This window comes from Callorhinus ursinus, unplaced genomic scaffold, assembly GCF_003265705.2.
Source record: "Callorhinus ursinus isolate GAN/ISIS: 27379988/994484 unplaced genomic scaffold, GSC_fseal_2.0 scaffold16, whole genome shotgun sequence".
In the NCBI taxonomy this organism is placed as follows: domain Eukaryota; kingdom Metazoa; phylum Chordata; class Mammalia; order Carnivora; family Otariidae; genus Callorhinus; species Callorhinus ursinus.
In genome coordinates, this window is record NW_027397078.1 from 33,795,260 (window position 1) to 33,822,925 (window position 27,666).

Consider the following 27,666-nt stretch of genomic DNA (forward strand, 5'->3'; position numbering starts at 1 on the left):
ATAAAAGTATAGCTTCACTCACTTGCCTTTTTACCATACATAAATACTATCTTTCTCTGTCTCTAGTATGGTGTCATTTTTAAATAGTACGCATTATCAAGATTTCACATGTGTATGGAAATCGTGTTTATAGGTGGATGCTACCACCATCTTTATAGTTCTGTGAAGTATAGAAATTTTCTGACTAGCGTCCACAAATGAAAGCAATTATACATATGGGATTAACACAAAGCTTAAGTGTGGGGAAAGAAAAAACAATGTCGAACCTTCCGAAGGGTCCATGTACCCCTGGCTCCTTTACAAACCCAAGGTAGAAAAGATCTAGCTCCTAAAAACAAAACTCTAGATCTAACAGCTCTCTAAAGCAGCAGAGCTAAGTTTGTTACTTAGGATTTCATTTTACTATCAGTTTACTTACCTGTTAGCACGATTATGCACTGGGATTTTCGTCATCTGAACTTCCTGAGTAAGGACCAGCTCTTGTCACTTACTGAGACACTGCCATTTTCTCAATGAGGTGCCACCTTGGGATTCTCGACCTTCCTTCACCCTCGGCAGGAAAAGATCAGGACCCCAATTAGTATACTCTTTGTCACACTACTTAATACCTTCTGTTTTTGTAGCATTTTGTGCAGTTAAGTTACATAACAAACTGTGTGTAAATCCTGTCTAGATGAGATCATAACCAACAGCCACCCAGGCGCCCCACATGCAGTCTCTTAATAATTGACAGTAATCCTGCCACAGGGTATAGGAACCTCTAGAGGGTGCAGCAGCAATTTTTCATTTCTCTAACTCGGCCTTGTGAAACTTGACTTCCAGATTGGTAAAGAGATGAAAATAAAGTCACAATTTAAGTCCATTAAAAAATGACAACTAAAGATTCCACAATAAAAAACTTGAAAAAAAATCCTTTCAGGGCTTTTTAATGCTAGGATAGTCCTACTTTTAGAAGATTTAAAAGAAACGATCCCTTTGTTAGTATCTTCTCCTAAAGCACGACCTCTTTCTCTAGTCAGTGTGGGGTTCATCTGTTCTCAGATGTTTGTGCAAAATTTCAAAATGAGTGTTAGGATGAATAAAATTACAGAAAGTTTTGAGGAAACAAAAATACAATTAGAGTTAAGTCAGGCTGGCCCAAGAACATCCTTTTTCCAACCTGTCCCCCAGCCTTCCTCACTGTTTTGATATTTGAACTTGACCCACCTGGGGAAGATTTGAACAAAGATGCATTCAGGGGGTCTTGTCCAGGTGGGAGCAGGCAGGGGAGTTCTCACATGACACATCACGCATCCATAGCCCTTCTAGAGGATGCAGCCATCTGTAAAGGTATATAAGAAATGTCTTCTCTTTGAATGGGATCTGTCCTGATGTGGAATATTAAGAATGCTGCTTAGAATTTAAGTTGACTGAAAAATCAAGCTATAAAACAAGTATGCAATGAGTTACTTATACAAGGTCTTTGAAAATACAAGGTGGGGAAAAACTGAGTCACATTAAAACGTGTTAAGAAGTTAGCTGAGGGTTCTGGCCCAAGATGGTGACACAGGAGGCCCTTGAACTCCTCCCTAGAATACAGCAAATGTATTGCCACTACACCCAGATTAATTTTTGATGAAAAAAATCCAACTAGCTGAGCTACTCTTACGCATTTGGCAATCAAAAAAATACACACACTGAAATGGGCAGGAAAAGCTGAGCCAAGCCCTCACCATAAACCCCAACCCCAACATGATGCCACACAATCAGCTGGAAGCTGCCAACTGCAAGGTTCTCCCTGAGCATTTAGACCCCACATTTAGCACCTCAACTTTTAAGACTGAGAGATGGGCTCCTAAAACAGCTAACTTTTTTTTTTTAAAGATATTATTTATTTATTTGGGAGAGAGACAGAGACCGAGAGAGCACAAGCAGGGGGAGAGGCAGAGGGAGAGGGAGAAGCAGACTCCCTGCTGAGCTGGGAGCCAGACAGGGGCTCAATCCCAGGACCCGGAGATCATGACCTGAGCCAAAGGCAGATGCTTAACCATCTGAGCCATCCAGGTCCCTGAAAAAACCTAATTCTTAAAGCCAATAGGGCTTGTATCCACGAGACCAGACCCAGAAAACTAACAAAGAAATAGTGCTTAACCAGCCCTAGAGGTCTAGCTCCTGATCTTTCCCTGAAAAGGATCTGGTTGCATATATTAAAAGCTGTTGCCTCAGAGTCCAGCTTCTACACTGAGCACACCTCTAAGGGCTGCCTCCTATTGCCAGCAGAGAACAGGGAAGCCAGTGGATGCCTCCTCCATCTGTTCCCCTCTAGCCCACTCCAAAGCACACGTATCTCCCTGGAAGGTTATGCACATTGTGCCTCAGTTTTAGTAGCTGCCACCCAACATATCCCTGGAATACCTGGCTCTGAGACCCAATGCTGCTTGCATTCAGGAGTTCCACGGGACTGCAGCAAAAAAAAAAAAAAAAAAAGGAAGAAGCAGTTCTTAATGGGCGCAGGAGCAACACTCCCCCAACTCCCCCACCTCCCCGGCCATGGCTAAATACCTCAGCCAAGTGCAGAGGAACTTGGCCTAGGGAAGATGGGAAAAACACCCATCTCACTGTTTATCCCCAAAAGAGGTGTAACTTACATATTTTCCCAGCTGCTATCTGAGAATCTGGCTTCTAATCAAACTGCATCTATGTGCTGTGATCTTACCCACTGGAACGCTAAGCAGTCTTGACAAACACTCAACTAGTAGGAAGCACCAAGAACAAAAAAAGTTGTCTTAGACAATCACAAAAATTTAAGAAGCAACCAAGGGCTTGGGCCAGCCCAACTGAGGAGGTTCACCTCCACAAGACCACTCTAGACTGGGATAGGTGGCTGTTTAAAAGGGTAGAAACCAACACACAATGAAGGAAAATGAAGAGATGGTGGAGTGTGTTCTAAACAAAAGAACAGAACTCCAGAAACAGACCTTAATGAAATAGAAATAAGTGACTTACCTAAGAGTTCAAATTAACAGTTATACAGATGCTCATGGGGGTCAGAACAACACATGAACAAACTGAAAATTTCAACAAAGAGAAAATAAGTATCAAATCATACAGCTGAAGAACACAATAACAACTGAAAAATTCAGTAGAGGGGTCAACAACAGACTAGATCAAACAGAAGAAAGCATCAGCAAACTTGGAAAACAGGCCAGTGGAATTCATCCTGTCAGAGAGCCCGGAAGCCTGAAGAGTTCCAAAAAGTATCAATCTAAAGAAATGCACACTGAGACACAGTATAATTGAAGTGTCCAAAGTTAAAGACTCTTAAAGCAGGAAAAGAAAACCTTGTAACATACAAAGGAAACCCCGTAAGACTACGAACAGATTTGTTAGCAAAAACTTTGCAGGTCAGAAGGGAGTGGTATGGTCTATTTCAATTGGTAAGAAAAAACTGCCAACCAGGAATACCATCCCCACAAAGTTGTCCTTCAGAACTGAAGGAGAGAGAGAGTTTACCAGACAGGCAAGAGCTAAAGGAGTTCATTACCACCAGACCAGCCTTACATGTTTTTTGGTTTTTTTGTTTTGGTTTTTTAAAGATTTTATTTATTTCACAGACAGCAAGAGCAGGAATACAAGCAGGGGGAGAGGGAGAGGGAGAAGCAGGCTTCCCGCCGAGCAGGGAACCTGATGTGGGGCTCAATCCCAGGACCCTGGGATCACAACCTGAACCGAAGGCAGACGCTTAACCATCTGAGCCACCCAGGCGCCCCAAATAAAAATCTTAAAAAAAAAAAAAGATTAAGAGACAAAAGTACTAAAAATAACTATATAGTTTGCAAATGAATATCAAAAACAAAATGTGGAGGCAATGTATAAATGTAGAGCTTCTGTATATATTGAAACATAAGTTGTTATGAGCTTAAAATAGACTACTATAGGGGCGCCTGGGTGGCTCAGTCAGTTAAAACATCTGACTATTTCAGCTCATGTCATGATCTCAGAGTTGTGGGTTTGAACCTCGCATTGGGCTCCACGTTCAGCAGGGAGTCTGCTTGAGATTCTCTCCCTCTCCCTCTGCCCACTGCCCTGCTTGCCCACTCTCTCTCAAATAAATAAGTTTAAAAAAAAAAATAGACTGTTATACATACCTTGTTTGTAAGCTCCATGGTAACCACAAAGCAAAAGCCTGCAGTAGATACACAAAAGATAAAACCCAGGGGCGCCTGGGTGGCTCAGTTGGTTAGGTGTCTGCCTTTAGCTCAGGTCATGATCCCAGGGTCCTCAGATCGAGCCCCACATTGGGCTCCCTGCTCAATGGGGAGCCTGCTTCTCCCTCTCCCTCTACCTGCCCCTCCCCCTGCTCATACTCTCTGTCAAATAAATAAAATCTTGAAAAAAAAAAGAAACCCAATGATACCACTACTGAAAATCATCAAAATACAAAGGAAGAGAGTAAGAGAAAGAAACAAAGGAATTGCAAAAACAACCAGAAAACAACAACATGGTGGAAGTAATTCTGTACCTATCAATAATTACTTTAAATATAAATGGACTCAATTCCCCCAATCAAAAGACACAGTGGCTGAATGGATGAAAAACCAAGATCCATAAATATGCTACCTACAAAACACTCACTTTAGCTTTAAGGACACACCAGACTGAAAGTGAAGGGATGGAAAAAGATATTCCATGCAAACAACCAAAACAAAGTAGGGGTAGCTATACATACATCAGACAAAATAGACTTTAAGCCAAAAACTAACAAGAGACAAAGAAGTTCATCATATGATACTAAAAAGGTAAATTCATCAAAAAATAGAGCATTTGTAAATATTGATGCACCCAACATCAGAGCACATAAACGTATAAAGCAAATATTAACAGACCTCAAAAGGGAGAATTAGACAGCAGTACAATCACAACAGGGGACTTTAATACCCCATTTTCAAAAATGGAGATCATCCAGACAGAAAATCAATCAATAAGGAAACACTGGACTTCAACAACACATTGGACCAGATGGACTTAACCAACATTTACAGAACATTCCATCTGTTAATCTTAAAAATAAAACAGCCAGTTATTTTACCAGTAAAATGAGTTTATTCAGGAATAGCAGAGGAATTGCAATTTGAGTCATGCAAGCTATAGCAAACCCCAGGCAGAGTCTGGAGAACAAAGGAGAGGAAGCTTACAGAGGAAAAAGGAGGAAGAAAGGAGGGAATGCTTTGAACAAAAGTCTCTTGGAGGAAAGCCAGAGTTCAGGGTGGTGACAGGTTTCTCATTGGCTAGGCAACTGCTGGGCAAGGAGAAAACCTTCCTCCTGCTGAGGCAGTAAAGTGAAATTCTTCCTGCCTGGAAATATGAAGTAAGCTGTGATAGAAAGTTCGTGTGTGTGAGAGCTTCCCCTCCAGGGCTTTCGGATTCCATTCTAAATCAAGTTCCCCTTTATTTTCACATTTCCCCCTTTTGATCAAGATCTTTCTCCAAAAGCATACCTGATCAAGAGTTGAGTCCTCTGTATTAACTGTTTTTGTCCCTTGGTGCCATGAAGGACCTTTCCCGGTTATCACATCCCACATCGGAGGGAAAATACATAGCAGTTACAAACCAATAAGGCCCCATTTGAGTAACAAGAAGGTTAGGAGGGAGAACTCTCAGGCATTTCCCATCCAAAGGCTATATCTTGTCAAGGCTGTACACACGAGATCAACTCGAAGCACTGAGCCAGTGTCACCTTATAGGGTACATCATTTCTACAAAGGTTTGACAGGCCGCAAGTACAAAACTTAAAATTACAGAGTAGAATTAAAAGTAGCAGGACAGGGGCGCCTGGGTGGCTCAGTCAGTTAAGTGTCCAAGTCTTGATTTCGGCTCAGGTTATGATCTCAGGGGTGTGAGACTGAGCCCCACACTGGGCTCCACGTTCAGCACAGAGTCTGCTTGAGAATCTCTCTCTCTTTGTTCTTCTTTTTCAAGATTGCTTTGGCTATTTGGGTCTTTTGAAGTTCCATACAACAGGGAGTATCCGCAATTGCACAAACACCTCCTTGTGTACCAAGTAGGTAACTAAGGGCATGTGACTGTCCAAAACTACTTCAGCCAATGAGTCAAGTGATCATTGCTGGACAGCTGCTGCTTTGGCTGTGGAGCAGACTAGCTCTTCCAATGGAGGCCTACCTGCAATAATCAGGCATGCATACCTCCTGGAAGTTCCCGTTTCAGGTGGCTATGGAGCTTTAATGGGGTAGACTACCGGGAGGCTTCTGATTTATTATGGATGTTGACAGGGACAGTTAAACATCCCATTAAGGACTGACCTCCAACTCGCCAGCTATCTAAACATTCATATGCCCATGGGAAATACCATCCACTGCAGACAAAAATGAAACCAGGTGGGGTGCAGAGGTCCCCAGCTAAGGTCTGCTTAGTAATAGATCCATTAGCTGGCATTCCCTGATTGACCTTTTTTCCTTTTAAAGATTTTATTTATTTATTTGAAAGAGAGAGCATGAGAGAGAGAGAGAGCGAACATGAGCAGGGTGGGGGGGGGAAGAGGCAGAGGGAGAGGGAGAAGTAGACTCCCCACTGAGCAGGGAGCCCAATATGGGACTCGATCCCAGGACCCTGGGATCATGACCTGAGCTGAAGGCAGACACTTAACTGACCGAGCTAACCAGGCGCCCCTGATTGAGCTTTTCAAAGCAGGAATCAGAGTAATTGGCATGACATTCTGTGAAGTACCATCCCATCCTGAAAGGGTCTTTTCTGAAAGCCTTCCAAAGAGCAGCTGGCCCATCTGTATCTCCCTTGCAGGGGAATGGTCTGTATTTAGATAGGGAAGAGAATGTGGGGGGTGCAAATGTCATACGATTGGCAGTGATGCAGGTGTCAGGCTGACCTAGTACGATTATGGCTGGAGGAAGTTTGAAACAAGGTGTGAGAACACCTGGCTGTAAATAGCCTAATCCGATAGGTAACACCCACAGACTTGGCAGGCAGAATCCACAGTGGCATTTGGGACTGAGACAACCGGTGACACACAAGACCAAGGGATCTCTGACGTAATGAACCTTTCAGTTTCTGGACGGATTCGACAGTCAGAGAGGTTTCCCCTTTTTGCAATAGATTGGGAAATATGGATCAGAACGCTGTCCTCCTGAACAAGAGAGGAAGAAATTAAATAAGCAGCAGCAAGAAAAAGGCATACAGGCCTGGTCTGGTCACCTTGGGAAAGCAGTCTCCTTTAGCTTCATCTGTTTCAACTTCCGGAATCTTTACTTTCAGGTCACCAGATGGTGTGTATCCAGTCAGGGTTTGGCACTTGCTTAGATGTGATACCTGGATCCAAGAGCATATTCCTTGAAGTCTGGCAGCACAAGGGTTGGTTAACAGTCCCTGATAGGGCCTTTCCATGGGGTTGAAGTGTCCTTCTGGAGATATCTTTCCCAATGGTAAAATCTCTGGGCTGCAGATTACGACGATGCTTTCATCTCCCAAAAGCACACTGTGGAAGACTGTCCTACCCAAGTGTGCTTATTCCCTACGGATTTGATGGGGCTTTTGCAAAACTGAAGTAGATCCCTTTTTACCAACTGTGGATCAAAGGACACAGGGGGCTAGGTGTACTGGACACCCTGATACAAAAAAAGAACAGATTCTCACTGAACTTATGCAAATATATTGTCATGAAAAAGAAGACTAATAAGAGTCTCAGAATTCCGGGGGGATCAGGTAAAGAAAAAAAGATAAATGCTTCAATCATTGGTACCAAATTAAGTTACAGACAGCTTAAAAGGAGAAGGGGAAAAGGGGGGAGGGTCCTTTGAATCTGGAAAACAAAGCATTAAAGCAATCAGTTTTCCATTAGAGTTTGAGAAATTCTTACCCAGTTCAGTGTTATGATCTTAAAGTAATCGAAAACCTGTATTCTAGAGCACCCTGTCAAATTCCCTTTTCATGAATCTCTTAGAAGAAGAAACACTTTTGTAGAAACATTTGTCGTAAAGGCATCAGAGTAAAACAATAACCGTAAAGGACAAACGACTTAAAAATGGCCACAATTAAAGACCTGATAAGAGTTCACAGACACTTACCAAAGAGACCAGTGATGCAATTGACAAGTAAATTTGCTTCATTTTGTGACATACATTTATTTTAACTAGTTATTAATGCATTTGAGAAATGAGTTACTATTAATGCTAGTATTAATGCATTTGACATACTAGTTATTAATGCATTTGACAAATTACTTTTTTTTAAATTCAATTAATTAACATACAGTGTATTAGTTTCAGAGGTAGAGTTCAGTGATTCATCAGTCATATAGAACACCCAGTGCTCATTACACCAAGTGTCCTCCTTAATGCCCACCCCCGTTACCCCATCTTCCCGCACCTCTCCCCTCCAGCAACCCTCAGTTTGCTTCCTATGGTTGAGAGTCTCTTATGGTTTGTCTCCCTTGTCTGACTATGTCTTGTTTTATTTTTCCCTCCCTTCCTCTATGCTCCTCTGTTTTGTTTCTTGAATTCCACTTGAGTGAAATCATATGATAATTGTCTTTCTCTGATTGACTTATTTCACTTAGCATAATACCCTCTTGTTTTATCCACGTCATTGTAAATGGCAAGATTTCATTTTTTGATGACTAATATTCCACTGTACATATACATATATATACACACACACATATATATATACACATAACCACATCTTCTTTATCCGTGACATACATTTTAAAATTATGACTGATAACACTGTACCAGGACACATCAGAATTTTTTAAATTTTCGTGTAATTTTTAGAACACGCATATTAACATACACCTATAGAAACACAAAATAAAGAAGGCTTAGTATTCCTAATTGGACAATGCTTCCCATGCATTTATGATGATGAGCACTGGCTATGAATATATTAAGTGATGAATCACTGAATTGTACTCCTGAAACCAATATCACACTATATGTTAACTAACTAGAATTTAAATAAAAATTTGGGGAAAAAAATGCCAAAAATAATAAAAAATAAAAGTAAAAAACTCAAGTGACTTCCACAAAGAAAAAAAAACAAAAACACAGAATCTTTGTTTCCTAGGCAGATTACATTAAAAGTAAAGAAACTTTGTTTACAATTTCTTATTAAGAACAGACCAATAATGTATCACCGTTATTCAACATGGTACTGGAAGTCCTAGTCTCAGCAATCAGAAAACAAAAAGAAATAAAAGGCATCCAAATGGGCAAGGAAGAAGGCAAACTTTCACTCTTTGCAGATGACATGATATTCTATATAGAAAGCCCCAAAGACTCCACGAAAAAATAGAACTCATACATGAATTCAGCAAAGTCACAGGATATAAAATCAATGTACAGAAATCGATTGCATTTCTATACACTAATAATGAAGGAGCAGAAAGAGAAATCAAGGAATCGATCCCATTTATAATTGCACCAAAAACCGTGAGATACCTAGGAACAAACCTAACCAAAGAGGTGAAAGATCTGTACACTGAAAACTATAGAACACTGATGAAAGAAATTGAAGATGATACAAAGAGATGAAAAGCATTCCATGCTCATGGATTAGAAGAACAAATACTGCTAAAAAGTCTATACTACCCAAAGCAATCTACACATTCAATGCAATCCTGATAAAATAATACCAGTGTTTTTCACAGACCTACAACAAACAATCCTAAAATTTGTATGGAACCAGAACAGACCCTGAATAGCCAACTAAGGTTGAAAAAGAAAAGCAAAGTGGGAGGCATCACGATCACAGACTTCAAGCTCTATTACAAAGCTGTAATCATCAAGACAGTATGGTACTGGCACAAAAGCAGACACAGATCCATGGAACAGAATAGAGAACCCAGAAACGGACCCACAACTATATGGTCAACTAATCTTTGACAAAGCAGGAAAGAATATCCAGTGGAAAAAAGCCAGCCTCTTCAGTAAACAGTGTTGGGAAAACTGGACAGCAACATGCAGAAGAATGAAACTGGACCATTTTCTTATATCATACACAAACAAATTCAGAAAGACCTAAATGTGAGAAAGGAAATCATCAAAATCCTCGAGGAGAAAACAGGCAGCAACCTCTTTGACCTCGGCTGCAGCAACTTCTTAGTAGACACATCTCTGAAGGCAAGGGAAACAAAAGCAAAAATGAACTACTGGGACCTCATCAAGAGGTCATGGTGAAGAAAACAATCAACAATAAAAGGCAACTGAAAGAATGGGAGAAAGTATTTGCAAATGACATATTGGATAAAGGGCTAGTGTCCAGAATTATAAAGAACTCATCAGAATTAACACCCAAAAAATAAAATAATCCAGTTAAAAAATGGGCAGAAGACATGAACATTTCTCCAAAAAAGATATACAAATGGCTAAGACACATGAAAAGATGCTCAACATCACTCAGCATCAGGGAAATACAAATGAAAACCACAATGGGATACTACCTCACACCTGTCAGAATGTCTAAAATTAACAACTCAGGAAACAGATGTTAGCGGGGATGTGGAACACTTTTGCACTGTTGGTTGGAATGCAAACTGCTGTAGCCACTCTGGAAAACAGTATTGAGTGTCTTCAAAAAGTTAAAAGTAGAACTACCCTATGACTCAGCAATCACACCACAAGGTATTTATCCAAAGGATACAAAAATTCTGATTCGAAGGAGCACATGCACCCCAATGTTTATAACAGCACTATCAACAATAGCCAAATTACGGAAAGGGCCCAAATGTCCACTGACTGAAGAATGGACAAAAAAGATGTGGTATATGGGGGCACCGGGGTGGCTCAGCTGGCTAAGAGTCCAACTCTTGATTTCAGCTCAGGTCATGATCTCAGGGTCATGAGATGGAGACCCGTGTTGGGCTCCGTGCTGGGTATGGAGCCTGCTTAAGAGTCTCTCTCTTTCTTGCCCTTTGCCCCAATCCCGCCCACCTCTATCTTAAATAAATTGTGGTATATATACAATGGAATATTACTCAGCCATCAAAAAGAATGAAATCTTGCCATTTGCAAGTACAAGGATGGAACTAGAGCGTATTATGCTAAGTAAAATAAGTCAATCAGAGAAAGACAAATATCATATGATTTCACTCCTATGTGGAATTTAAGAAACAAAACAGATGAACATAGGGGAAAGGAAGGAAAAATAAGATAAAAACAGAGAAGGAGGCAAACCATAAGAGATTCTTAATTGTAGAGAACAAACTGAGGGTTGCTGGAGGGCAGGTGGGTGGGAGGGACAGGTTAAATGGGTAATGGGCTTTAAGGAGGCACTGGCTGGGATGAGCACTGGGTGTTGTATGTAAGTGATGAATCACTAAATTCTACTCCTGAAACCAATACTATACTTTATGTTAACTAACTTGAATTAAAAAAAAAAAAAAAAAAGGAACAGACCAATAATGTAATAAACCTTTTCCTTTTAACAGAGACAAAAAACCACAAATTTTAGTTTTGTACCAGGATACTTTATTTTTTTTTTAAAGATTTATTTATTTGAGAGAGAGAGAGAGAGAAATAGTGAGCAAGGGAAGGGGCAAAGGGAGAGAATATCCAAGCAGACTCCCAATGAGTGTGGAGCCCAACGTGGGGCTTGATCTCATGAGGCATGAGATCAGGACCTGAGCCAAAACCAAGAGTTGGATGCGTAACGGACTGGGCCACCAGGGCATCCCAGGATACTTTTGATTTATTAAAACTCATTTTTAAATGAATTCATTTTAATCTTAGCCAGCTTGACTACATATAAAATACCTTTCCCAAGATCCCGTTTCCACAAACCTTCTACAACTTTCTTTGTCCACTTCAGTTTGCCCTTTGCTCTTTCCCTTTCCAAAACAGCCAGCTTTCCTTTAGGATAAAAATCACTTTCAGGGTGCCTGGGTGGCTCAGTCATTAAGCGTCTGCCTTCGGCTCAGGTCATGATCTCAGGGTCCTGGGATCGAGCCCCACATTGCGCTCCCTGCTCCGCGGGAGGCCTGCTTCTCTCTCCCCCACTCCCCCTGCTTGTGTTCCCTCTCTTGCTGTGTCTCTGTCAAGTAAATAAATAAAATCTTTGAATTAAAAAAAAAAATCACTTCATTTTCCTCAACAAAATACATGTCCGTTCCTCATACCTTCTTTTACCAAAATCCCACATCCTTTCTTTGCACACTTTTCATTTATAGTTTTCTTTCATGCTTATTGTTTCTAACAGTTGTATTCTTACATGTATTTAGAATTCTTAATCCTTAGAATCCTTAATTCCCAGCAAAAACTAAAATGTAAGCAACTGTGGACTGGCAAATTTATGAGCACATTTTATTATTTCTAGAGAAATATAATTATGAGAAAATTTTATTATTTCTAGAACCATGTGCTTTTCTCATAGAACATTTTATCAGCATGGCATGAAGTGTGTTCACTAATAGACCCAAGTACCTTTAGTTTCTCTGTAATAAGAAGCCAAAACTGGATAAATCTATGTTCAGTAATGTTTTAGGATTGTATCTTGTTTAAAAAATTACCCAGATATTCAATGAAATTCCATCATTTAATTTAACTCAGCAAAACTCTCAAGTTTGGAGTTACCAAAAAAGATCTGGGGAAGCTATTTTTAACCACACATGCCATAAAAACATAATTACTGCACTTAAAAACTCTTATCCCATTTTTGTTTATCTAGTCATCTTGTTCCCACCAATTATGTTTAGATCACTCACAAAAACTTCATGAGACATTAGACAATGCCAGCCATCATCTTAAGCAAATTTTCTTGCTGACGGATTTTGCAATAGAAACAGCATAAACTTTGACTAATAAACCCAGGTAGAATCAAAGTTGTATGTTTGCATTATAGTCAAATGTTGATAATTCTAAGACATGTCTGTTTTAATTAAACCAACAAACTAGCTTTTATTGATTATCCCAGAACATGTGAACCCAAAAAACATCTGGGTTAGTTTACTTAATTTATATGTGTACTTATTTTTCTTTAAGCCAATTAAACAGAGCTCTTTACAAATTAATTTTGGCAATACTACCTGTAAGTAGAAAAATACAGACATACATAGACATACATAAACACAGAGCTCTTAAGAGCTTTTGTTAAAAAAAACAAAAACAAAACAAAACAACAGGGTACCTGGGTGGCTCAGTTGGTTGGGTGTCTGTCTTTGGCTCCGGTCATGATCCCAGAATCCCGGGATCAAGCCCCACATCAGGCTCCCTGCTCAGCGGGGAGTCTGCTTCTCCCTCTCCTGCTCCCCCTGCTTATGCTCTGTCAAATAAATAAAATCTTAAAAATAAAACTTAAAAAATAAAACAAAAACAAAAAACTTTAGCCATGTCTCAAGTACAAAACTCAAAAGAGTAACTGGATCCAAACTATGTTTCTGGAAGACAGATTAAATTAAGGTTACCTGATGGCCAACGTTTGTTTTGTTTTTTTAAGGAAAGATTTTTACTTGCATGCAGTTAAGGATCCTTTTTAGAGCTATTTTTAAATCATTTTGTCCTTTAGAAACTTCTGCCTACCAAAGAATGCACTCCATTGTCTCTGAGAGTGTTGGGATCCTCTCTTTTTAAGGGCATCCCTTAAGGTGGATTTATTTAAATCAAAGTTTCCCCAGAATGGCCCTTACAATTCCTAATTTCCCCAGAATGGCCATTACAATTCCAAATTATCCGTAAGTTTGCCTATTTTCTCACAAAGGCCAAGAAACTGGTCCAAGGACTAGGGCGAACCCATCTTGCCTTTAGATTCCCTAAAGTGTCTTAACTACAAGGGACCCTATTTTCTAACAGCTGTTCTGAAACACCGGGAATCATGTGTTTCCCTTTTTGAACAGGATAGGTCACTTACCAGGAAGGTGCAGCAAACAGAAACAGGACAAACAAAAACCAAAGAGTGCTTATCACTTCATAAAAACAAAAACAGACATCAAATAAAGTCAGAGAACTCAACCAAGGGAGGGAGCTCGAATCGGAGAGATTTACCAAATTAAAAAGAAACGGAAGAAAAAAAGACAAGTCAGGGAAGTGCAGAGCACAGGGCTCAAGTGGGTACTGCACATGGTTCTGAGGGTTGTTAGGTCCTCAGGGGTTCATCTCCTTCAGATCCCACTTCTGATCACCAAGTAATTAAACTTTAAAAATAAAACAGCAAGTTATTTTACCAGCAAAATGAGTTTATTCAGGAATAGCAGAGGAATGGCAATTCAGAACATGAAAGCTATAGCAAACCATAGGCAAAGTCTGCAGAACAAGGGAGAGGAATGTTCCTTTATAGAGAGAAAGGAGGAAGTTGGGAGGGGCTGCTTTGAACAAAGGTCTATTGGAGAAAAACAAGAATTTAGGGTGGTGATGGTTACTTACTGGCTGAACTGTGGCAGTTTCTCATTGGCTAGGCTGTTGCTGAGCTAGAAAATCTTCCTCCTGCTGGAGCAATAAAGTGAACTTTTTCTGGCATAGGAATGAAGTAAGCTGTGATGGAAAATTCATGTGTGGGAGCGCTCCCCCCTACAGGGCTTCCCAACTCTATTCTAAATAAAATTTCCCTTTATTAATTTTCACACATCCAACAGGAACAGAATACACATTCTTCTCAAGCATACACAGAACATTCTCCAGGATAGATCATATGTTAGGCCACAAAACAAGTCAAGAAATTTAAGAAGACTGAAATCATATCAACCACAATGGTATAAAACTAGAAATCAATTTTAAGAATAAAGCTGGAAAATACACAAATACATAGAAATTAAACATGTTCTTTTTTTTTTTAATGATTTTATTTATTTATCTGACAGAGAGACACAGTGAGAGAGGGAACACAAGCTGGGGGAGTGGGAGAGGGAGAAGCAGGTTTCCCGCGGAGCAAAGAACCCGATGCGGGGCTCGATCCCAGGACCCGGGATCATGACCTGAGCTGAAGGCAGAGGATTAACAACTGAGCCACCCAGGCGCCCCTAAACAACATGTTCTTGACCAACAAATGGGTCAAAGGGAAATAGAAAAACATCTTGAGACAAACGAAAAAGGAAACATACCAACACTTTCGGGATGCAGCAAACACTCTTCTAAGAGGGAAGTTTATAGCGGTAAATGTCTACATTAAGAAACAAGAAAGAGCTCAAATACAAAACCTACCTTTACATCTCAAGGAACTACAAAAAGAAAAACTAAGCCCAAAACTAGCAGAAGGAAGGAAATACAAAGATTAGAGCAGAAATAAATGAACTAGAGACTAAAAAGACAATAGAAAGATCAATGCAACTAAGAGCTGGGTTTTCTGAAAAGATAAGCAAAACCCTTGGCTAGATTAACCAAGAAAAAAAAAAAGACTCAAATAAAAGTATAAATAAAAGAAGAGACACACAACTATACCACACAAGTATTATTATGAGCAATTATACCCCAACAAACTGGACGACCTAGAAGAAATGGATAAATTCCTACAAACCTACAACCTACCAAAACTGAACCATGAATAGAAAAATCTGAAGAGACTGGGGCGCCTGGGTGGCTCAGTCCGTTAAGCGTCTGCCTTCAGCTCAGGTCATGATCCTGGGGTCCTGGGATCGAGCCCCGCATCGGGCTCCCTACTCAGTGAGAAGTCTACTTCTCCCTCTTTCCACACCCCCCCCACCCCGCCTCGAGCTAGTGTGTGCTCTCTCTCTCTCAGACGAATAAAAGCTTAAAAAAAAAAAAAAAAAGAAAAACCTGAAGAGGCCAATTACTAGTAAGGAGATGAAATCAGTAATCAAAACTTTCTCCACAAAAAAAAGGCCAGGACCAGATGGCTTCACTGGTGAATTCTACTGAACATTTCTTTCTTTTTTTTTTAAAGATTTTATCTATTTGAGAAAGAGAGACAGCTAGAGAGGGAACACAAGCAGGGGGAGTGGGAGAGGGAGAAGCAGGCTCCCGGCTGAGCAAGGATCCCAATGCGGGGCTTGATCCCAGGACCCTGGGATCATGACCTGAGCTGAAGGCAGACGCCCAACGACTGAGCCACCCAGGCGCCCCTCTACTAAACATTTCCTAAAGAATTAATTCCAATTCTTCTCAAACTCTTCAAAAAAAAAAAAAAAGTGGGAACACTTCCAAACTCATTTTACAAAGGCAGCATTAACCTGATACAAAATTAGATAAGGACTTTAAAGGAAAATAAAATTACAGGTCAACATCCCTAATGAACATAGATGCAAAAAATCCTCAACCAAATATTAGCAAACTGAATTCAACAATACATTAGAAGGATTACACACCATGATCAAGTGGAATTTATTCTAAGGATTCAAGGATCTGGAAGTCAACCCATGTTCTACAACACATTAACAAAATGAAGGATAAAAATCATATAATCATTCCATTAGATGCAGAAAAAGCATTTCACAAATTCAACATCCTTTCATGATAAAAACTCTCAACAAACTGAGTATAGAGGGAACATGCCTCAACACAATAAAGGCCATATACAACAAACCTACAGCTAATATACTCAACAATGGAAAGCTGAAAGTTTCTCCTTTAAGATCAGGAACAAGACAAGAATGCTTACTCTTTTTTTTTTTTTTTTTTTTAAAGATTTTATTTATTTGACAGAGAGACACACAGAGAGAGCAGGAACACAAGCATGGGGAGTGGGAGAGGGAGAAACAGGCTTCCTGCGGAGTGGGAACCTGACGTGGGGCTCTATCCCAGGACCCTGGGATCATGACCTGAGCCGAAGGCAGACGCTTAATGACTGAGCCACCCAGGCGCCCCAAGAATGCTTACTCTTGACACTTGACACGCCTGCTTCTCCCTCTCCTGCTCCCCCTGCTTGTGTTCCCTCTTGCTGTGTCTCTGTCAAATAAATAAAATCTTTAAAAAAAAAAAAAAGTGAAAAGGCAACCTGTCCAAGTGGAAGAAAGTATTTGCAAACCATGTATCTGATAAAGGGTTAATAGCCAAAATATATAAAGAACTCATATGACTGAATAGCAAAAAACAATCCAATTTGAAAAATGGGCAGAGGAACTGAACTTTTTTTTTTTTTTTTTAAGATTTTACTTATTTAAGTAATCTCTAACACCCAATCTGGGGCTCGAACTTAAAACTCTGAGATCAAGAGTCACATGCTCCACCGACTGAGCTAGCCAGGCGCCCCTGAACAGACATTTTTCCAAAGACAACATACAGGTACATGAAAAGGTGCTCAACCTCACTAATCATCAGGGAAACGCAAATCAAAACCACAATGAGACATGTCACACCAGTTAGGATGGTAACCATCAAAAAGAAAAGAGATAACAAGTGTTGGTGAGGTTGTGCACTGTTGGTGGGAATATAAATTGGTGCAGCCACTGTGGTTAATAGTATGGAGGTTCCTCAAAAAATTAAAAAACAGAAGTACCCTATGATCCAGAAATCCCACTTCTGGGTACTTATCCAAAGGAAATGAAAACAGGTTCTTGAAGAATTATCTGGACTGCCATGTTCACTGCAGTACTATTCACTATAGTCAAGCTCTGGAAACTTAAGTGACCATCAAAGAGGGATGGATTAGTAAAGATGACGTGGTGTATACAGTATATATACATGTATATATACATACACACCATCCACACGATGGAATATTATTGAGCCATGAGAAAGAAGGCATCCTGCTCTTTGCAACAATACTTTGAGGGCATAATGCTAAGTGAAATAAGGCAGAGAAATACAAATACTGTATGTTCTCACTTACATGGGGAATCTTAAAAGGGTGAACTCCTAGAAACAGACTAAACTGGTGGTTACCAGGAGCTGGGGAGTGGGGAAGAGGTGTTGGGCAAAGAGCACACACTTCCAGTTACAAGAGAAGTAAATTCAGAAAATCTCATGTACAGCATAGTGATTACAGTGACTAATATTGTATCATATACTTGAAAGTTGCTAGGTTCTTACCCATAAATGGTGATTATGTGACATGATGCGGGTGTTTGCTAATGCTGTGGTGGTCATCATTTTGCAACATGTAAGTCCACCACATCAACACGTTCTATACCTTAAATGCACACAATGTTATATGTCAATTTTATCTGAAAACTGGAAGAAAAAAAAAGACGTTATGAGGTGGTGTTGAAAGAGAAGATGCCAAGTTCTTGGTGGCAAAAGGACTTACGATATGGTGTGATAATGATGATGCCTAGACAACTTATTTCTTCAATGACTTTCAAAGGTATACTTCAATGAGAAACTCCTTGGAAGCCTAAGCAGTAACAAATACAAAAAAATCGCCTTCCCACTTTGTTAGAATTCAGTGACCTAGTATCACTGGCAAAACCAATTCAACCCAGTCTGTATTTGTACAGGGAAATGATCTCTGGGACCTCACTGAACAGACAGACCAGACAAACTCATCCCATGTTAGGAGCTGGGGGACCATGGGTTAGCACTTTCCGGGCATACTGGGTGGGTGGTCACCCTCAGGGCCGTTCTATGTGCACTTTTCGGTGACCATACTGGCAGTGTCATTAAAGAACTTTTCCAAGATGCTCCTACACAAAAGACGCTGGACTGTGAGGTACAGGTGTGCAAAGATGAAGACAGGGGAACAACAGCAAATGGGTTTCTTCCTCCCTTTCTGGAAGTTCTGCGGGTGCTGCACTGGAGTGCAATTATCCTATTTTTTCGCTGTGTGGTTTCTAAAGGTCACTCTGGAAAGGGACATGCAATGGGCGACCCACTGCAAGTTGTGGGATGTCCTCCACAGGAGCAGCTCCAGAACAGCCCAGCTTGGAGGCAGCACAAGTCTCCCGCCAGGGTATGTACATCCTGGCTCTGCAACTTGATGGCTATGAGACCCTGATCAAGTCACCAACCTCTCTGTGCCTCGCACTTCCTCATCTATAAAATGTGGACAGTCATAGTACACACGCTTCATATGGATGATATAAGAATTAAGTGAGTTCATACATATAAAGGTTTAAAGTTGTACCTGGTACACAGAAAGTGCTCAGTAAATGTTACCTTCTCTTTTTATCACCATCTAAGAAGGGGTTGTGTTCATTCTCAAGAAAAAAATGTGAAAAGTAAAGACCAGAGGGGATACTGTATTATTTCTAACACCTGGGATGGAAAGACCTATGTCCTTATTTTCAGGGACAGGTCAGACGGCGAGTGTCGGGGAAGATGGCCTCCTATCTGACAGGGGGTAGCCCAGCTCTGGAGAGGAAAGGACCATAGCTGAAACTTCCAATATGGAGGCCTGGAACTCAACTGACCAAGAAGTTTTCGAATAAATATAACCTCTGACAAAAATGGGGAGGAACAAAACTCATTCTAGTGTCACGCAAAGCCTGAAAAGGAGAAATTCTAAAGAGGTGTTACTTCACTAGATGATTTTTGGTTTATATACTATGATACCAAATAAAATTATGAAAAACAAAATCGCATGGGATTACACATAAAATTTTTATTGAGAATTTTGTCGTTACAGAGAATTCATAGGCCTTCAGTTACATTATATGGGTAAGATGCTGGACAGCAAACATGGTTACCAAAAGTCATCTGTTTCTTCATGAGAAAAGCCCGTGAAACTAAATTAGGGAAAGATAAAAAACAATTTTAATTTATTAAATTCTTGTCAAGTTTATTCAGGGATCTTTATGATGTTCACATTCTTTCTCTGTGGGGTTTCTGCCCTTAAGCAATTTTACAAATTAAAAAATGCAACAGATTCTTTTTTTGAAGTCCCTAATTTTGACTGTTTCACTAATTTCTTACAGGGAGACTCAAATATCTGACCGTTTCCCTTGGCTAACACACCAGCAACTTAATGGTCTGTGTAGGAACACCATATTGAGGAAACCATACCTTTCGTCTTTGTCGCTCGATGGCACTGTGTCCACTTCTGAGGCTTCTCTGCCAACCTTTGAACTCTGATACAAAGAGGGAAAAAGAATCTTGAAATTACATTATGTATCAATTTTATTCAACACTTTGATTTCTCTAAGGACTAATTTGAGATACATATGCAACTTAAGAGTCTAAAAAAGAGGTGACTTTTCAACATGAAATTCAGCAAGCCCATCAAAATAAACTATCTGGTACCCATTCTCAACACCCACAGTGTGTGAGACTGAAGTAAAACATCGATGTTTCAGACGGTACTAATGCATTCATTATTCATGAACAGACCTTTCATTACATTTCTTTCTTGTTCTTAAAATGAGAGACATCCTAATTTTTATAAAATTTGACAAATCAAAACCTCTTCAATCTTTCCCCAAGCAAAGCGATGAAATTTTGTCAAGAGTGTCATGTATCAAAAAGACTCAGGGCTCTATCTGAATTGTGGATTTTCTATGCTTCTACCTTTTTGTCTCCAATGAGGAAGGCAGATTTGGGTCCTACAGCCTTCTAACAAACCAAAGCATCCCTCGGCAACCCCCTCCACAGAAGGCCAGTCCACAGCATCAGCACCTTATCTGCCGCCTCCTGGTCTTGATTCTGCTGAATAATTTTCATGTATTTCTCTAAAGGATTTTCACCACAAACAGATTTGTCTTTCATTTCTTCAACACTTATTTCTAATTCTTTTTCCATTTCAATCTTTAATGATTCTTCAATCATCCTCTGTGGAATAGACAGGTGCCAAAATAGGAAACATACAGATACATTAAAACAACTTGTAAGTGTTTAAAAAAGCATAGTAACATAATCCTGGTCCTTTAAGTACAACCTGCATGCCAAAGAACTGTTTCATTAATTGAAGTCATTGCTACCAAAGGGAGACAAACAGGTCATCTCAGTGAAGGAAGGAATTAATTTGCCTCAAGGGGCCTGTGCTTTAAACCAAATTAACCAGGAGTCCAAGGAACATCCATATGGAAGATGAATTTCAGTAAGACTCAGCGGGTCCGTGAAGTGGCCAGAGTAACCCATGAGCCTAGGACCAGAATCAGGACCTAGAAGGCCAAAAGAGAACCAGAGGAAGGAGGGCAGGGGAGGCCCTGGAAGCCACTGCTGACCAGCAGTCACTTCCCCAGGGTTACTCTAGTCCCTGCTAGCTGACCTTGGAAGTCTTCTTTAAACCCCATTTAAAAGGGTGCCTGGGTGGCTCAGTCGTTCAGCGTCTGCCTTCGGCACAGGTCATGATCCCCAGGGTCCTGGGATCGAGCCCCGCAGCGGGCTCCCTGCTCCACGGGAAGCCTGCTTCTCCCTCTCCCACTCCCCTTATGTTCCCTCTCTGGCTGTGTCTCTGTCAAAAAAATAAATAAAATCCTAATAAAAAGAAAAAGAACCCCATTTAAAAAGGGAAGACCTATAGCAAAGCAAAGCCCACCTCCTTTACAGCTTGTTTCCAGGACCAGATGAGAACACAAATGAGCTTGCAAAAGCTCCCCTTTGCTGCTAAACTCCTAAGGTCTATGTTCTACATAGCCTTTCTCAGGGCTCTTAAGCAAAGAAGACTGGGATGCCTACAGCAGGCTTTTAAGGCCAAACTTAGTAATACTAAAATGTGTATGGGACCTCAAAAGACCCAAAGAGCCAAAACAATCTTGAAAAAGAAGAACAAAGCTGAAGGTATCACAATGCCAGATTTCAAGATATACTACAAAGCTATAATAATCGAAACAGTATGGTACTGGCACAAAAAAAGACCCATAGATCAATGGAACAGAATGGAGAGCCCAGAAGTAAACCCATGTTTATATGGTCAATTGATCTACGACAAAGGAGGCAAGAATATACAACAGGGAAAAGACAATCTCTTCAATAAGTGGTGCTGGGAAAACTGGGCCACTTTCTTAAACAAAAATAAGCTCAAAATGGATTCAAGACCTAAATGTGCAACCTGAAACCACAGGAATCCTAGCAGAGAGCACAAGCAGTAACTTCTCTGACATCTGCCTTAGCAACATTTTTCTAGATATGTCTTCTGAGACAAGGGCAACAAAAGCAAAGAACAACAACAAAAAACAAACAAAAAAACCCAAAACCTATTGGGACTCCATCAAGATAAAAAGCTTCAGCACAGTGAAGGAAACCATCAACAAAACAAAAAAACAACATGTTGAATGGGAGAAGATATTTGCAAATGATATATGCAATGAGGGGTTAATATTCAAACATATAAAGAACTTACACAACACCAAAAAACCCAGACAATCCAATTAAAAATGGGCAGAGGACCTGAATAGAGAGTTCTCCAAAGACATTTAGATGGCCAACTGACACATGAAAAGATGCTCATCATCACTCACCATCGGGGAAATACAAATCAAAACTACAATGAGCTATCACTTCACACCTGTCAGAATGGCTAAAATCAAAAAGATAATCAACAACAAGTGTTGGCGAGGATGTGGAGAAAAAGGAACCCTGTGCACTGCTGGTGGAAATGCAAACTGGTGCAACCATTCTGGAGAACAGCATGGAGGTTCCTCAAAAAATTAAAAATAGAATTACCATATGATCCAGTAATTCCACTACTGGGTATTTACCCAAAGAACACAAAAACACTAATTTGAAAAGATACACACCCCCCTATGTTTACTGCATTATTTACAATAGCCAGGTTAGGAAGCAGCCCAAGTGTCCATCCACAGACGAATGGATAAAGAAGAGGTGGTGTATATACGCAACAGACTATTACGCAGCCATAAGAAGGATGAGCTCTTGCCATCTGTGACAACACGATGGACCTAGAGGATATTATGCTAAGTGAAATAAGTCAAAGACAAATACCACATGATTTCACTTACATGTGGAATCTAGAGAACAAAACAAATGAACAAAGAAACAACAAACCCGAAACACCCAGACTCAAATATGGAGAACAAACTGGTGGTTGCCAGGGAGGAGGTGGGTAGGGAGACAGGGGAAGAGATAAAGGGGATTAAAAGGTACAAAGTTCCAGTCATAAAATAAGTAAGTTACAGCAATTTGAAGTACTGCATAGGGAATATAGTCAATAAGACTGTAATAATGTTGTATGGTAAAAAAAACAAAAAACAAAAAACAAAACCAAAGTTATCTGTCACTCCTATGACTTCAGGACACAGTAAGGACTCATGTCCCTGAGAACAAGGTACTTACAGCAGGTGTACCAAGGGGAAAGCAGCATAGGGAATTTGCGTGTCCTTAGCATTACCTGCTCCTGATCCAATTTTTCTAGTTCTCTTCGTTCCCTTTCTAAAGCCTCTTGCCGCTCATTCTGCCTTCTTTCTTCTCTCTGCCTGCGTTCTTTCATGTGCTCTTCCCATATTTCTTCTTCTTCCTTCTGTTCTCCCATTTGTTTCTGATCTACGCCTAATGAGACAGAAAAGAAAAGGCACGTAGTTTCCAGCATCGGATTTTTCAAATATATGCATGAGTGCTTTGCAGGGGCCCTTGCCAAGACTCAGGAAGACTGCTTGGTTCTTAGAGGACTCTTGACCTGCTCCATCTTCAAGCCCCCAAACCCACTCCTAGCCCTGCGCCCTGCCTTTTACTTTGCTAAGATGAAGACAAGTCACCCTTAATACGATGACTTTAACTGCCTCTCACGACCCCCCAGTCACAGCTTCTTACGCTCTTTGCTCACCTCCGCCCTTCCCAAGGCAAACTCTGCATTTGGTTAGGAGGCTGCCCCTGGCTTTAGGACTCAGACTGAACCGTCAGTCCGTCTTCATTTACACAGCACTTTCCTAGCTCTTCCCCTTGCTCCTGTGCAGGCATCCCAGTCTCTCCTGCCCCAGAGAGGACGCGCCCCCTACCCCAGTTCTAGCCAGCTCGCTGCTGCTGCCCACCTCCTCCAGGCTGATCCCCGACCCGTCCCATACCTCCTTCTCTACGCCCGACCTCTCTCCCTGTTTCCTCACTCCCTGGTTTCTAACAGGCTTCCTGCCATCAACACATGGAGACCCCAGAGCCCTGGCTTCATACCTGAACTCATCATTCCTGTCCCTTTAATCATGCTCTTTCCATGCTATGTCCACTCGGCCACCAGGGCTTAGAGGTTCTTCTTCCTCCTGCTGCACTGAGGGTCCTTATCACCATTTACCTGGGTGGCTGCAAGCATCTAGTCAGTGTGCTTCAGGACACTCCTCTCTGCCTTCAAGCAACCCACCTTCACCCCCGTGAGCACCAGTCACTTCCTGGATCTGCTCTGCACACTCTCTGCTCTGGGGGACTCCTAACCCACAGTGGTTTAGGCTGACAATCTGCCTTTTTCTTTCCAGACTGACCTCCTCTATCACCGTAACTTTCACATTTGAAACATTCCGTCTATAGAGCAACCCGCTGTTAGCTGAGCACAGCCACATCGGCCTTGCGCCACACCCTTGCTTTCACGGCCTCCTTAACCTGACATGCTCCCTTCTTCCCCCACAACTTTACCACCTATGCAAGCCCTCACTTAAAAGCCACCTCCTCTGTGAGGTCCTTATTCCTAAAGTGACAACTGGCCATTCCAGCACCTTCTTCACACAGTGCTTTGTACCTGCCTTGTCACAACCCATAGGCATCTGTCTCCCTACCTGTGTTCCTTCCAGCTAAGGACCATGTTTTAATCGTTTGTTCCCTAAGCTTGCAACACAGGTCCCCACGCCTCACATGCTGAATTCAATCTCAATTCCACAGATGACTGTGCTGACCTTTTTCTCCTCCAGCCCTGGCCTATAACCTCAACTTTCCCCAGCAATGCTAAGAAACAACAAATTCACAGGTTCACCACGGGATTTCAAAGCTCGTTGCCGTGCCCTGTCCTAAGTCACTAGCAAAAAGTTAGCTTCACTGACGGGACAGGAGCAACAGTCTTCTCTTAATCCTGGTCAGGAAATTCTAATACCACAGGAGGCGCTGACCATATCCACAGGCAGCGATGCAGCGTCCTGCCTGCTGGGGCAAAGGAGGCTTACTCCTCGGTCTATCAGGCTCTCGCACGGAGGAGCAACCTCACAGTAAGAATGCAGTTTGGGAGCGAATTTAAACACATGAAAAGGGCTGCTTCTTCCCTGGGAGGTGTACTCTGTAGCCGAGTCTAGTGTACTCGGCAGAGGGGCATACCGAAACCGCCTTGGACATTAAGAACAAAGAAAAGAAGTCTTTCCACTGGCACAAAGGCATCAAGCCTGGACTTTTTCATTTCCCTTTGCACCCAGATGAAGAGCTGAAACAACACATGTAAGAGACTTTCTCAAGGACCAAAAGGTAACCACACTATTTAAGAGTCATTTAAAAGGCCATTTACCATAATCTATGTTACATATCAGAAACAGAACACCTGTCTGCTCAGTTGCTTTCCCTTATTCTATTACGTTATTTTCCTTCCCTGCTCACTCAGCTCTCTGCCGAACGGCTGCCCATCAGATCTGCTCTCGGACACCACGGTCCCTATCGGTATCTATCCCACTGGAGGTCCTCAATGACAGCCTGCCGACTGTCCAATTCTCCTACTAGAAGCTCCATGAAGCAGGGGCCTGGGTTGGTACACTGCTGTATGCCCAGCCACGAGGAAAGTGCCCAGCAGAGAAAAGGTTCTTGATCAGGCCTCAGTGAAGGAGTGCTTTCCAGAATGATTTACTTTGGAATCAGCAAAAATCAACCCTCTCAAATTCTCCTGCTTCTTTCAGGGATTGCTCATATTCCCAACTGTGCCTTAAACCAAGAAACTGTTTCTAAGAGGCTTTGCGTAGCTTTTAGGGATGATGTTCTCCCAATGTTTGGAAAGGACTAATAGCTGGTTTTACTTGAAGCATTTCCTTTCAACTTTGAGGCTTCAACACTTAGGTCCAAGAAGAAAAGGAACTGGCTGTTGGCTGAGCCCTGGGGCAAAGCTCCAATGTCCCCGCTACACCTTTCTTCCACCTGGGGGAGGGAAGTGGGTCATCTGGAGGAAGCAAAGGAAAGACAAGGTGAGCCCGCAAGACAAGTGTCATGACCAGTTTTCCTGCAATGTCACCAGCTTTTCTGAAGACTGAAATATATAAAGGTTTTGCTTATCTTACTTTCTTAAGGCATGGAGGAAGCAAATAGAAAACAAAATAAGATTCAATATTACTAATTCGTTAATCTATTTTGTTTACTAAAACACAGGAAAACTTACTCGGGTAGTGATAGGACATAGGTCTGGCGGCCGCAGCAGCATCCACGTGAGGCATGTCGCCGGCAGGATGGAGGCCGTGCGCTTCAAACTGCCTCGCTGCGCTCCCTGCATCTACACGAGGGGCAAAGAAGTGTCCTGTGAGTCCAGTGCAGTGTCGGGAGAACTCATGGTGAAGCACGTGCATTTTGGCCAAAGCAACTGGGCCAGCTCTTTGTCTCGAGGACTCTAGAAGTCTGCATCAGAGCCGCCTGACCATGGTATTCACTTCTCCCAGTGTTCTTCTGCTTTCAAGAATTAGATGCCTTTACAAAATCTCACTGGTTACCCAAAGGGAAAAATCAATCGAGTGAAAGAATTCACCTGGCTTGCTGATAATCACTTGAATTCTATTTGAAATCAATGATTTAACAAACTTAGTCAAAAGGATTTTGAAAGATTTACTAACCCTTATCAGTGAAATGTTCAAAACATGATGCTTTCACACTTGCCATGAAGCTCACGAAGCAAAATGGCAGGTTACGTGCAAATATGAAGACCTCCAAGGTGGAAAGAGCTGCGGGGATGACCCTCGCTACAGCTCTATCTTGTACTTAAGCAGTGGGCTCTAGGCAGGGCCACAGCTGGACACCAATCCTAGACTTGCAAGCTTGTATTTTTTTACCTCCATTTTTTAACTTAAAAAATGGGCTTTCTAAATCTTAGGCAGTCAACGGAATCAGTATACTTCAAATAAAAATAATAGCATACTCCTGTTCCGTAAAAGGGAAAAGAGAATTTTTAAAAATCACTTATTTTAAATCTGAGGCAATCCCAAACTTGGTAAACTGAGTTAAGGATTCACTTATAGGCTCAGCTCCAAGTTTGAAATTGTGAGCTATCCTCAAATGCTTAATAAATGGAACTCAGAACACACCCCTGAAAATCTTCGTGATATAAAAATGAGGCAATGTATCTGTATTTGTGCTTCTATCACAAAATAAAAATGTCCTGGGGCCCCTGGGTGTCTCAGTCGTTAAGCGTCTACCTTCGGCTCAGGTCATGGTCCCAGGGTCCTGGGATCGAGCCCCGCATCGGGCTCCCTGCTCGGCGGGAAGCCTGCTGCTCCCTCTCCCACTCCCCCTGCTTGTGTTCCCTCTCTCACTGTGTCTCTGTCAAATAAATAAAATCTTTTAAAAACAACAACAAAAAAAACAAAATAAAAATGTCCTAATCTGTAACTTCTTTGCTTTTCATGACAATATGTTTCACCAAAACTAAGCTTTCTACATTTTGAGCTTATAAAAACCAGTATTCATATTTGAACTTACATTCAAAAGATGATTCAAATTCCTCATTGTCCTTAAAAGGTAGCTTGCCTGGATTTGCAAATTCACTTTTTTCCTGAAGCTCCATTTGTCTTTGATAAAGACTGGATTGGAAGAATAAAATTCAAGAATGTCAAGTTGTAGGAATGTAAAACCCAAGAGCACAGGGCGATGAAAATCTTTTGGGACTCAAGAAAATGCTTTCGAAAAGCAGTTTTTCTTGGGCTCACGAAGAATAAGAGCTACACTGTAGGGGGCACTTTCCATGCACCAGGCATCCCTCTAAGCTGTTGGGGGGGGGGTGACTCCTCAT

The 27,666-nt window shown here is 41.3% G+C and overlaps 1 protein-coding gene and 1 long non-coding RNA gene across 5 annotated transcripts in view; both read right to left on the reverse strand.

Annotated features, from left to right (window-relative positions):
- Window positions 1-424: 424 nt before the first annotated feature.
- On the reverse strand, window positions 425-14,310 carry LOC112812592 (uncharacterized). Of its 2 annotated transcripts, XR_012381103.1 has the most exons (4): window positions 13,132-14,310; window positions 7,207-7,320; window positions 1,207-1,321; window positions 425-550 (listed from the first exon to the last, which is right to left on the reverse strand). It is a non-coding gene; the product is annotated as an uncharacterized lncRNA (long non-coding RNA). The 2 variants fall into 2 exon arrangements; XR_012381104.1 differs by lacking the exon at window positions 7,207-7,320.
- A 5,101-nt stretch (window positions 14,311-19,411) lies between these two features.
- The window catches only part of OFD1 (OFD1 centriole and centriolar satellite protein), a 66,876-nt gene continuing 58,621 nt past the window's right edge, over window positions 19,412-27,666 (reverse strand). For all 3 annotated transcript variants that reach the window (XM_073902072.1, XM_025857424.2, XM_025857420.2), the window contains 6 exons: window positions 27,357-27,457; window positions 26,050-26,160; window positions 23,116-23,273; window positions 20,442-20,594; window positions 19,833-19,897; window positions 19,412-19,555 (listed from right to left, as the gene is read on the reverse strand). In XM_073902072.1, coding sequence (XP_073758173.1) covers window positions 19,513-19,555; window positions 19,833-19,897; window positions 20,442-20,594; window positions 23,116-23,273; window positions 26,050-26,160; window positions 27,357-27,457 — 631 coding nt within the window. In that variant the 3' untranslated portion in view covers window positions 19,412-19,512. The remainder of the gene's footprint in view (window positions 19,556-19,832; window positions 19,898-20,441; window positions 20,595-23,115; window positions 23,274-26,049; window positions 26,161-27,356; window positions 27,458-27,666) is intronic.